Source organism: Hyalella azteca, unplaced genomic scaffold (assembly GCF_000764305.2).
Source record: "Hyalella azteca isolate HAZT.00-mixed unplaced genomic scaffold, Hazt_2.0.2 contig3520, whole genome shotgun sequence".
Taxonomy (NCBI): domain Eukaryota; kingdom Metazoa; phylum Arthropoda; class Malacostraca; order Amphipoda; family Hyalellidae; genus Hyalella; species Hyalella azteca.
Genome location: NW_025933768.1, coordinates 172,961 through 185,759, shown reverse-complemented (window position 1 = coordinate 185,759; position 12,799 = coordinate 172,961). Strand labels below are relative to the sequence as shown.

At 41.5% G+C, this 12,799-nt stretch overlaps 1 protein-coding gene across 1 annotated transcript; it reads right to left on the bottom strand.

The window, feature by feature from the left end:
• Positions 1 to 3,917: 3,917 nt before the first annotated feature.
• On the bottom strand, positions 3,918 to 10,834 carry LOC108678996 (leucine-rich repeat extensin-like protein 3). The gene is made up of 3 exons (XM_018167495.1): positions 10,700 to 10,834; positions 4,644 to 4,857; positions 3,918 to 4,459 (listed from the first exon to the last, which is right to left on the bottom strand). Exons 1-3 carry the CDS (start codon positions 10,832 to 10,834, stop codon positions 3,918 to 3,920), a joined length of 891 nt encoding a protein of 296 aa, XP_018022984.1.
• Between the last annotated feature and the right edge of the window lie 1,965 nt (positions 10,835 to 12,799).

Here is a 12,799-nt window from a genome sequence, read left to right as displayed (position 1 = left end):
TTTCCGCAGAATGTTTGAAGTATATCAAGCACCTAGGTAATCAATTTTGTTACCACACGTTAAGTAGTGTTCTGTCCAAATACCTACACCATATAAATACTTATTCATAAAATGTATTGTTGTTTTAACGTCGCAACAAATTCCGCGAAACACAGCTTATTTAAAGTCTTTATACTAATAGAGACACCTTACTCTCTACTATTTTCTACCGTACTAAGACCCTATATTAAAAAAATGTCCTTGGTTCTGCGTCCTCGCACATGTATGAGGTTGCAGGATTAGGTTGTATAGTTCATTGAGCGCTGCAGCTGCAATGTTCAGCCTCGGAGCTTTATAGCGTACTGTCGAAGTCATCTTTTGCAGACATCATGATAGTTTTCATACGTTTTTTGACGGCCACAGCTACGAAGTTGTCACTCGTATACTGATGTTCTCCGCATGTACGGTCACTGATAGTCTATACACTCAATGATAGCTCCATTGTTGAGCTCGGACAATAGTCTTCTTGAACTCGCGCTTATGAACTCTTCGCTTTGGTCTGGTAGCTAACAATGAGCCTTCTCTCTGCGTGAGCGAATGTCATTAATAATTCCATCCTGTCCCATGAAGCCACAAACCCCATCCAACGGGCTTTCCTGGCAGCATCACGAGGGCCGGCGTCCAGTGATGATCACTTTCCATGACGTAAATATGGTCTTGGCCGAACCTCCAGGTTTTGTCTCCAAGCGGAGATGTGTTGGTGTTCGAGCATAGCAGAGACAGGATGTTTTCGAACCTTTTTTTCTGCAACGGCCAATATTATGCTGGAGACATGCATGCGCTGAGGCACGACCACTGCATTATTGAGAGTCCCTGCCGTCCACGACTTTATTGCACGTAATGATTGATTTGCGAGCCATATGATCGCCTAGGCGTGATCGTGCATGCGCATGATGATTGATCTAAGAGCTGTACGATCGTATACTATATAGGTATGTGATTTGCATCGTGTAGTGCACCAGCGATGATTAATATACGAGATACATGATCTTTGAACGTGTATATACGTCAAAGAATCGTTGAAAAACGATCATTGATGGATACGTTATTCAACCGTCAGTAATTCGTTGCGTGTAGAGAAACGATAATCTTTAGTTGAGTTTCCAAAAAAATCGCGAATAAATAATGTAAATATGGTTCAAAATAATATTTTAAAGTATTATCGGTGAGCTATTGACTATCTGACTGAGTGTCAATAACTGGTTAATTTATGTTCTGCAAACGCATTTGGTGAGTTGGTCCCGAAAATGTGCTATCAAAATATTTTGTTTTTCTTATTGTTCATTTTTATTTATTTTATCTTGTCTAACTGAATGTAAGCGCGCAATGCTTTTATTTCTGTGAGCCAATCTCGATGGTTTCAATTACATCGTTGCAGTATTGAACTTTTTGTTCATCCTCCTGTTCATTCGAAGTTAATTCTTCGCTTGAATTCCCCGGAATTAACGTGTAGCTGCTGTCCTCGTAACCTTTATTCGCGAGGATCGATGTAAAGCTTACAAAGCATCACCAATAAAGCGATTGTTGCTCGCCGCTTTGAAAGTTACCGTCCGACGACGGGGCAAGTAATGAAGCGTCACATGAAAACTGCAATAGCGTAATATGACGATAGCAAATGAAGCTTCATGTGACTACAACAAATAAAATATTATTCAACGTCTTGGAAGTGTGAATGAAGTGGAATGAGGTAACATATATAACAACAAATGAATAGTCGGCAATACGACGGTTGATTCGACGGTAATACGACGACAACGAATGAATCATCATGCGTTTTGGAATAAAACGTCCGGCAAAGGCAATTAAGGAATGATCTGTCATATGACAGCTATAAATAAGCCGTTGTGGGAGGACTAGGAATGAAGCTTCAGTATTATGAAGGCAAAAGATGAAGCGTCTCGTCAAGGCTAGATATGAAACAACTCTAAACGGCTGGAAATGAAGCGAATAATGACGCCTAGAAATTACTGCGCACTGTTCTGGACGTTGTTGTACTGTAAGCTGTATTGTGGGGTGTACCATGGGATGCACTTTCTGTTGTACTTGAGTACTTGACCATTAGCCTTGAGCCCTCACCTCTTATATATGGTGGAGAAGAATGCCTTCTCAAAATGCGGTTGTAATTTATTAATTCTTAAATTTTCTTATTAATTATTAATTCGTAAATACGTTTTTTTCTTTTAGTTAAAGTCCGTATCTCTAAATTCATATTTCCAATTTATTGTGCTAAATTTCTTCTAAATTTCTTATTTTCTCTTGTCTTTAGTGTAATTTAAAGTTCAGTAAGTGTATGCTCTATAACAACAAAAACTGATTATTGCTATTAATTGAAATTTAACCGCCTGGTTTGGCTTATCGCGTCAGGTAAGAGCTGCATTCTACGCTATTAATTCATGTGGCTGGCCTGAGGATTTAACTTTGCTTTATAACACTTTTCTTGGACAGGATTTTAAGGTGCAATAAGTAGCACGTATATTTCAAGCAGGTTTTTTTAGCTCTGTAAACGGCAGAATGAATAACTCGCCAAGCATTTGATATCGTTTATTACTCGTAACTGCTAGGTACACAACACATAAATAGTAGTGCGCTACGTGTTTATCTGTATTTCGCTATAGGTATGATGTATGAACTACAGCCTTCAATGAGTGTCTGAAACCCACGTCTTTAAACTTCATCTTCGAAGCTATTAATTCAAGCTCTGTAAGTCTGAAGGCTTATAATTCGTTAAAAGATCTGAGGCGAGCAAGGCACACGTTAGATACACTTGGCGAGAAAACATCTAACGCGCAACGAGCGTCAATATGCTAGGCTTTTTGCTAGAATAGTTTTTGCTGTGCTCGTTTGTTTTGTGAAGTTGAAGCAGCGTTCGAGCGAAAGAGCTTTTGCAGCAGCATCCCAACAAAGCCCCGTGGTAATAGAATTTGCAAGGCTTTAATGGCAAGCGTCTAAAGCGAGTAACGTCTGGTAAAAAATACTTTGCTGGTGCTGCCAACGAACATTTTTGCGCTTCGTTTTGTACCGAAAGCCGCACTTTGCTCGACGCTAAAAGTCTCCGAGAATGTGCTGAAAATTGTGTGAATTGCGCAGTTACTGACGTTTTGGGGACGCCAACACGCGATCACTTATTCGTCCATCATAATCATGTCGTACGCTCGATTGTCAATGCGAAACACGAGGGAATAATTGTCCAACAGAACAACACGAGCTTGTTTTATACTGAAAGACTTGAGCTTGTTTCTAATGAATCGTTATTGTTTTTAAGGTCGTCCGTGAGGTCATTCATTCGTGTCTAATGATGCCGTGTGGAGGGATCCAAGTCGGACCCCATATTGAACGCTTGCGTGAGCTAAACTCCTAATTTAATACGTTTTTAATGTAAGGAGTTATAGTTGTTCAATACTCGGCTACGAACCATTACGAAGAACGTGCATTTTTTCTATATAACATGATCTATTGCAAGCGTACTTCACGAATTGTGCCTTATATTACTAAATTGAAAATAAACTCGCTTCATTGAGTAATTAAAAAATTGAATATTTTAATTTGTTAATATTGCAGTTATTATCTAAAGCATTAATGCTGTTCAAATCAGAGGTGAAAAATTTATTCTGAGACTTGAATTTCTAAGAGTTTTGTATTTTTTGTGCAATTTTATCAGCGAAGTCCTTACGAGATTGTACCTTTTTCTACCTTTTTGAACGTTCCATTTATTAAGGTCTTGTTCCTTAATTCCATACCTGCGTTTACTTCCATAAGGTATATTTACTGGCATTCACATTAGAAAATAACAGTGCTTTTCTGTCTGCACTCGCATATTCTGTACACTCTCATATTCTTCTCATCGCGTTCTTCTAGGCAGATATACCCATGTATAGGCATCATTTCTCCGGTCTCCCATTTCCTTTGTAACATTTCCGACAGTATTTTGGAGCGTGAGGCAGCATTTCTCGCATCTCCCAGTCTGGCGCAGCATTTCCTTGATGGTGTGCTGCTGGAAAGAAATTTTGCGGGTGGCAGCGAGAGAGCAGCGGTGGCAATAAATTTGCTGCTCGTCCGACTGGAATGGCAAAAGGGAAGCGAGGGGTGATGACGTGGTGGGGGCTGGCGGAGGGTGGTGAGGGGTGATGACGGGTGGTGGGGTCTGGTGGAGGGTGGTGAGGGCTGGTGGAGGGTGGTGAGGGCTGGTGGAGGGTGGTGAGGGCTGGTGGAGGGTGGTGAGGGCTGGCGGAGGGTGGTGCGGGCTGGTGGAGGGTGGTGAAGGCTGGTGGAGGGTTGTGAGGGCTGGTGGAGGGTGGTGAGCGCTGGTGGAGGGTGGTGAGGGCTGGTGGAGGGTGGTGAGGGCTGGTGGAGGGTGGTGAGGGCTGGTGGAGGGTGGTGAGGGCTGGCGGAGGGTGGTGCGGGCTGGTGGAGGGTGATGAAGCTGAAAAAGGGTGATGAAAGGTGATGAGTGCTGACGGAGAGTCATGAGGGCTAACGGAGGGTGGTGAGGGCTGGCGGAGGGTGGTGCGGGCTGGTGGAGGGTGATGAAGCTGAAAAAGGGTGATGAAAGGTGATGGGGGCTGACGGAGAGTCATGAGGGCTAACGGAGGGTGATGAGGGCTGACGGAGAGTCATGAGGGCTGACGAAGGGTGATGAGGGCTGACGGAGGGTGATGAGGGTCGAAGGATGGTGGTGATGGCTGGCGGAAGGTGGTGAGGGCTCCCGGCGGGTAGTGAGATCTGCCGTAGGGTTATGAGTGATGACTGAGGGTGATGTGGGATGGCGGAGGGTGGTGAGGGCTGATGGACGGTGAAGGCTGCCTGAGGGCCGGGGGGAGGCTGACAGAGGGGCAGGGAGAGGTCTTAGGAGATACACGAGGTCTGCTGTGCTCCGGGATAAAAATGTGAGGGAAAACCTCGAAAATTGCGGCGAGGAAGCCGCGCGAATTCTTAGAACCCAAAATGAAGCGACAATTTTCCCGGAAGTTTTTGGTCTGAAAATGAAAAACTGATATAACAAGGGTGGAAATTTTGTACGGATTTTGTGAAGTTTTGGCATGTTCATTCATGTCATCAACAAGAAGCATATAATCATGAAATGCATCGAAGAAATTAAATTTGACCATACACGACTGTTGTCAAAATCTAAATCCTAATTATGAGAAGTGCTTCCATGCTAACTTCTCTGAATCATATTTTAAAAGATTCACAACAGTGTAACCTACCCATTTTTTCCCCATTTCCGGTATCATTTGAATGCGTAACATTATATTTGCGTCGCCTGCTTCATTGTTCAGCAATTCTTTACAAATCCACATCACACGAAGACTGGCGGGACTCGGTCCGGAAAGCTAATCTATTTCCATCAGTAGCCCATTTTCCGGCATCTCGAGCACTAATTTGGCCGAGACTTGTCACCCCGGCTTTGTTCCACATCAACTATTCCACGTCTAGACAATCAATTATCCTAGGACTTCATGCGTTTCTCAACATTCATAATTTCCATCTAGTCTATATTATTGGTACTGGATGACACATCTAATGGCTGTGCTTACCATTTTATTTATTACTTACTTGAACGCACACGGGTAATGTATGAGGCAGATGCGACCCTCGCTCGTTTCGAATTGACGTACATTATCAAGTCCTAAGAGCCCTCGGTGACGCCCTATAACTTCGAGGGCTATATGAGGGGACCATGACCCATGCTCCCCTCCCCCTTTTGACGTATATAGGAAACTTCCCTCGTTTGTGCTAATGTGCTTGTTGAGGCCTCAGCGGCCGAGAGTGCGTCTACGTATGATGGCTGAGGTGTTTGTGCAGCGACTGTCTTATTATTTAGTGAAAATATTGTGAATTTACTTGGTATTTTTCCTGCTCTCAATATTTTTGTTGGCTTATGTTTGGTACGTATTACCGCCCTGTTGAATAAACCAGCATGAAAGGAATAAAAATTAAAAATAAAAAACTATTATAATAAAACTATTATAATAAATAAAAAACTATTATATAATAAAAACTAACTAAAATTAAATAAAAAACTCGAGATGAGTTACCGAATACTTGTGCTCTTAGTTTCCGTATATATAATCTGCTTCAAGAATCGCACAAAAAAGCAAATTTTTGAACGTTAATATGGCGTAGAAAAGTCCCCCTGGTGAGTGCCTGTAGAAAAAAGATGTAATTTTAAAACGATCTGTTCAACTGTGAAATTTTGAACTTATTTGTATTCGATCATACGATGAATTAGTTAAGTATATAGAATACTTGTGTGCAACAAACAATTATCAAACGTTTTTGAGAATCTTAAATTATGTGGCTACGATTTGTTCAAAATAAATAAATTCATTAATCATACGTTACATAAGTATAGATAGCATTGTAAGCAATTCTAACTGTTTTGTCCTGGTACAGACGCTTTAAACTATCAATGTCTACTTCAGTTATTATAGAAATATTTTATTTTCAAAAAATACACTATAAATTTTTGTTCACAGCGCACATGACCTTTTTTGTGAACACATTATTACTGTCAATAAAAACTTTTAGACTTTTAAAAACTTTTTTAGATCATTGTAATTTACGTAGGATTAGTCCACCACACATATTTCGAATTTCAATATATGTCGATAATTTTTTATTATGCTCAAGATTAGTACAAATGCATGCTGTTTTGTTCCTCAGCTACATACTTTCTTGCATTTTCCGCCTCCGATTTGTAGATTTAAATTTTGAAAAAAAAAAACATTCTCTTCTTCAAATGTTACACGTTTTTATTGCGTAGACACTATGAGTTGCAGGGATTATTGATAACTGCAATTCATGGGATGGCGCTCGATCGATCCGCCAAGTTTTCATATGAAATATACTACGCATTGCACGCGCTGCCTTTACCGAGATCGTAAACAAATTCCTGACGCGACATCTCGACCGACAGCTGCTCGGAAAAACACGGCGTCCGGTGCTGCCATCAAAATAGTGTACGTTCTCTTTCAAGTCCGGTAAGGAATTGGCTCGAATCAACACGATGTTATTTTTACGGGGAATTTTAGCACCTCGGTCCCCGACTTACAGGGTCCGTCAAATCTGAACGATAATGCCTTTCACGACCTGGGCTGAAAACATCAGCCGTCTTCGCCGAGCAGTCGTCTTGCCAAGTGTAATTTTATTTCCTACGCGGCCTTTCATCCCGCCAAACTTCTTGGCTAAACTTATTATCTGCAATTCTAGAGTTTTTCCCCAGAGATTTTTAGACTAATTTTGCTTCGCCTTATCTTCGTTTTATCCATCAAAGTTTAGTAAGGATTATTCCCGGCAAGAAAAGTTATCATACTAATTTTCTTCGAAACTCTACACATTTTTGGAGGATTTTAGAGACCTCTTTTTAGGTGGTTTGAGAGGGTCGACGAGCCTTTATATTTGGTCAGAGGAGCGCCTCTTGGAGCACTTCTCCGACGCTACTTTTTGGCCTCCTATTCCGCGATTACCGAAAGCAGACTTACACAAAGAAAAGCTGGTAAAAAAGAGAGATAAGGGCCTAGGGTGAGAGGAGGGGTCGATGTGTTGGGGCGTTGAAGGGAGCTAGGGGACGGAGGATGTAGGGTTAGGATGAGAGAGGAAGAGGCGCTGCAATGGAGTGTTTTCAGGCCTTTTTGCCGGATTTTCGGGAGCAGCCAAGAAGTGCTTGTATTGATTTTACTAGGAGAAGCTCCCCGTCGCTGCGAGGTAAGCGAACCACAAAAATGAACCGATCTCGAGGAGGAAAAGAGCGCAGGAGAGGAAATGGCAGCGACGAAGGAAATGATAGAACTTCATTTTTGACGTGTTGCAGAGATAACCTAATTAAGCAATCGGTCGCGCACTGCGCTGCAGAGGCCGAGCCTCGTATAGCTGTGGCGCCTCATACACGGCTGCGGCTTGACGGCATTTCATGCTCGGCTGCCAACGCTTTTTATTTACACAAAAACAATGTAGAATTTAAGTTTCTATTTTGTGCCTGTTCCTGCAGCCGGCTGGTTTTTTTTATGCGCGACATTTGATGATTTAGTGAAGGTATTTGATTCTCAGTTACCTCAGTAGTGTCATGCACGGACATGCATTGGATGCAGTAGCTCTATTGCTAAAAATTTCTTTATACTTGTTGTCTGTAACCCATTTTTCCAATCGCAATAACATAGGTTTTATAACTTAATTCTAACCTGCATGAAAGGACGCTTTCATTAACAATATCTCGACCGTAGACCTTGCGGGAAATTCCGCGCATTTCTATGCGTGCGCATGTCAAGATCTTGCGTATTTGGAATATCGCTGCTTCCGTGCCTCTACAAAGTGGTGCTTCATTTCCATAGCCAGCGACTGTACGTAAGGACCTTCCTTATTATTCATGTATGCCCCCCACAAATGGCTTATGTAAGTATGCAAGTCGGCCCCCGCAGGCAAATCCTGGCAAGTGTTGCTCGCAAAATAGGCTCCAGATGATGAAGCCCGACGATGTTTACATTGCAAACTTAAGGCCGATTTCTATTTCGATATCAAAGCTATGAATTTGCATGAGTGTTCTTTGAAGCGCTTCTAATGGAATATTATTACTCATATCCGCGGCTACCTTAGAAGGCACGTTTAATGAAAACCAATGATTTTAAATTCATAATTTTTTAAAATGCTGTTTTCGGTCAGTAGACACTTGTGAGTGAGTGAGTAACGAGTTTTATTGCGTAGAACAATCCGGTGCAATGAGTGCTTATCTTAACTCATAGATTTTAGACTAGCAAATAATTTAACCATCTGGAAAAAACAATAATAGCGTAATTAATTGGATCTCTGTCCCCCTACAATAGCCGAAGTGACCTACAATGGCTGCCATCACCTTACAGCACGAATTGCCCCAATTTTAAACACAGAGTCTCACGTTTTACGCCTCGATTTGTGACCACACTTTAGTCGTTATTGTAGGCAGTATTTACTGTTTCATCCCTCTATAGCTTCCACGCTCTCTTTTGTTTGCATTTCTTGTCCCTAATGTACTTGTAGCTGAGGACTCATCTTGTCGCTGCGTGGAAGCGTTCTCACTCTTCCAACTGTTGGCTGTTCTTCTTCGGTGGAGGCAATTTGGTATGCGGTCCGTGAGAGGGCCTGTGTTTCCATGCAAAGAGAGTTGGGTCATGTTTTATGCATGATTCTTTCTGCTGAGCTCCGCAAACGCGCGGCGGTGGTGTGAAGGAACGACTTGAAGTGGTCCCCGACATGTAGTGTCTTCATGCCGAACATTGTGTACGCACCAAACTAGTGTCTGCGATGTCCAATTGTGCGCCTTATCGCCTTTATTATCATGTCGTGGCACTCGGAGAAGCGGCTCGCCGTCGTCTCGAAGATAGCTCAACTCATCGCTGAATTCATCGACAGCTATTTTGCACCCTATAATAGAAGTCTTTTACGAGCCAAACTCTTGCCAATTCCAGGCGTCTGGCCACGCTAATTTACCCCCAGAAGAAATATGTTTGGGGATTGGGGTTGAACCTGCATGGGGAAGCGTCAAGTTTTTTTTCTCAACTGAATATTTTCTATTGCTGTAAGGCATTACTTTAATTTTGTAAAATGCATCTGGTTCTTTTGTTGACGGCTGCAAACTCATCGCACAAAAATTTATTATTTATCTTAGAGACGTGAAGTTTACTTACCTGACACTTTATTGCTTTCGAAAACGTTCGTTTACGGATCCCTAGAAAAAGTAAAGCCTGGAGTATTCTCATCCACGAACCACCACCGCAGCTTGAAACGCCGGCGCAAGCATTTTACGCAGCACGACAATCCTGCATGAGTTCGCGTAAGCATTCGTGGCCGTGGTCGGAGATTCGGTTTGGGTCGTCGTCCGTATTATACGAGGGCACCGCTGAATATCCGTTCGAACGGAACGACCTCTATAGAAGTGGCATCCGAATTGTCCTTTTAGCTTTCCCCGAGGTCAGGCAATTGGGCCGGTCTCCTCTTTCCAGGCCTATTGCATGCTTCAAGACTTTGGCCTTTTATTGTTCTTAGCGTGGGCTTCGGCAATGGTAAAGTCAATTTTAGTGTGATTGCATTTCCGAAAGTATTGAAGATTCTCAAACGGAGGATACCGCTTACACGAAGCTGCCTCGTTTTTAGCCGTTTAGGTTAATGGATATTTAGTGCCGGTTTTATCACGTTAGAATTATCTTTTAAGAATGATCAACGAGCTGAAAAAATAACTTGATTATTTTATTCATCATTCCGGTAAAAACTAATTAAAAGAAACCCCACCATTTTTGAGCAGCCTGTTAACTTGAATTGAGCTGTTTAACAGAAAATTTTACTGCATGAGTTCAATATACATTTTTTGCAGCCACCACGCTTGACTGAGTTTTTCCCGTAAAGAAATTTTTGATCAGGTGAAGAATAGGCTATGTCCTACTCATACAGTTGAAAATTTCCGTTCTAGCGAAGGACAAACCTTAGCTGAATGATGAATAAGCCACCAGAAAATAAATGATGTTTGACTTCTGATGGGCATATCTCTGACGAGGCAAGGTAAGATTGTTTAGTTCCGTCTATATCCATTAGAATCAGTCGCTGTGTATGCCATAAATTTAGCCTAGAGATCACCAATGGATTCATATTAAGGCTGGATCCATTCATTGCTCTGCTGAGGCTCGCGCATACCGACCGAGTAGAATAGCTTGAGCGTTTGATGGATTCCGGAGACCGCGTGCGCGATGCCCGGCTTCAGGAATTCCGAGTTTGCGGAATTCTCTTTGTACTTTAATTCACTTTCCTCGCCGTGCTGTTGAGTTGGTTTCATGTCGGCGGCGTCTGATTGCAAAAGTTTTGGGCTGTGTTGACGGAATTGTGCTACTCGTGCCCTGTTGTTTGCTAGTCTTTATTGATTTGTATAAGGATTCCGGTCTGAAAAGATGAGTCCTAGGATATTTTGTAGTGATTACAAGGGTATATGACCTAAATGGTGACGTCATCAGGAGTTGTTCCCACCAATTTCCTGTAATGCATTCAATTCTTGAATCATATTACGAACGTCCATCGGTGCTCGAACATGAATGACCGTTTTGCAGCAGCTGTTCTGCCAAGAAAGCTTTTTGAACGATTGCGATCGGCTTGAAATGATGTAGCTAAATAATTCGCCTCGTATATTCTTGTGACAAAGATAGACGCGACATAATGAAGCTGCGCTTCTACAAGAATGACGGCTTTAAATCAGTTTCATTGGCCGACTTTCTTTTATCAACTTCCAAGAATTGAACTACACTCGACGGAACTAAGAAACATCCGTGTGATCCGAGGCTTCCGTTTCAGTTCTAGCCAGGTAATTTTTTGAGTAGATGTTGTAGAAACCTAGAGGAGAGTAGAAACATTTTCTAGGCGATTTGCACGATACGATTTCCGCTTTAAAATTGTCCAGTAAAATAGCTTTGTGAGTCGCGCTCTCTAGTCCAGATGTAGTTCTCAATACGAGTCATGGGGGACGTATGTAAAAACTTGAACTGGTTTTGTTCAATTCCTCGAGGCAAAAGATTGGTTTCGGCAAATGTATTGAGTTCATTATTCTCCTTAAATTTTGCTATTTGAAATTTACCGTTATGCCTGCAATTATCTTTATGCATTGGGAAGTTTTAGACGATGGCATATGTATATACGCCTTTAATGGACAATTTACTCGTTTGACGTTTGATAAATAGTTATCGGAAATTTATGATGAAATATTTATTTTTTAAATATTCTAAAGTAGATGTTTGTATGGTGAAACAATAGCACCAATAACAATGTTGATGAAACAATAGCACCCGCACAAAGGCCATTGTTCTGAACGCCATCAATAGTAATAACAACGACGTTCCTAATATTGCTGAAGTTTCTCACTGAACATTTAGTAAAGAAATAAACTGTTCTCAACGAATTGCATATGGATTTTTTGTTTAAGTGAACTTTTTCACCGATAACCTAGCAATAGTGACATTAAAACGTTAATTGGCTTGTAAGCTCTTCAAAATACCCGACGATTGATTTAGTTCATAACTCAACGTGTAATTTTTATCAAGTGAAATAATACTTTTTTCCAAGTTTCATTCATGTGTCTTGTGAATATCGTGTATGTGTATTTATTCTTGTGTCAAAAATTAGTTTGAGATGGCAGAATTTGTTGATTTATACGCGTGCGATTAACTACCAGAGAATAAATTGATTTAAATTATCAAAGAGTCGGACAATTCTATTATTCTTGTGTCGTGTATGTGTCTTGTAGATATCGTATTTTAAATGGTATAACTTTTATGACAAAGGATATGGTATCTATTTATCAGGTTCAAGACTCTTCGCGCAGAATATTCATGATGGAGCATCGGCTACACCAGATAAACAGTTTTTTTTTCTTGGTCTAATGAGTTCCCTCTTGGTGAACTGAGTATCTATGCTTACGAATTCATAGAAATTTATAATACTCATCTAAATACCGTCATGGGCGTATCAGTTTCTGAATACTCATGGCTCAGAATATTCATGCTCGCGTATATAGCCTCCATGGAGCGCAGCAAAGGCTTAATTTGAGCTCCACCGAAGCAGGTCTTATATAAGATTCTTCTCCAGCTTCTTCATGTCCCCCGTCCGTGCGGCGATCGCCAAGAGCCGACTCCATTCCCCGCACTTTTGTCCTGTCGTCGAAAGTGTAATGAGATTTTAGGGGAAACTTCTTCAATAATCCTGTAATTATGTTAATGAACCTCCCCAACTGCTGCTTAGAAAAATGCCTCTTAAA

Excerpts from the sequence above, each read along its gene's own strand:
- LOC108678996 (XM_018167495.1), bottom strand. The coding sequence starts at position 10,834 with ATGAAACCAACTCAACAGCACGGCGAGGAAAGTGAATTAAAGTACAAA. Across the intron at positions 4,858-10,699 it reads CGCTCAAGCTATTCTACTCG|CCTCCCCCCGGCCCTCAGGC; the intron begins GTCGGTATGCGC and ends CCCCTCTGTCAG. Across the intron at positions 4,460-4,643 it reads GTCAGCCCTCATGACTCTCC|CTTCATCACCCTCCACCAGC; the intron begins GTCAGCCCTCAT and ends ACCCTTTTTCAG.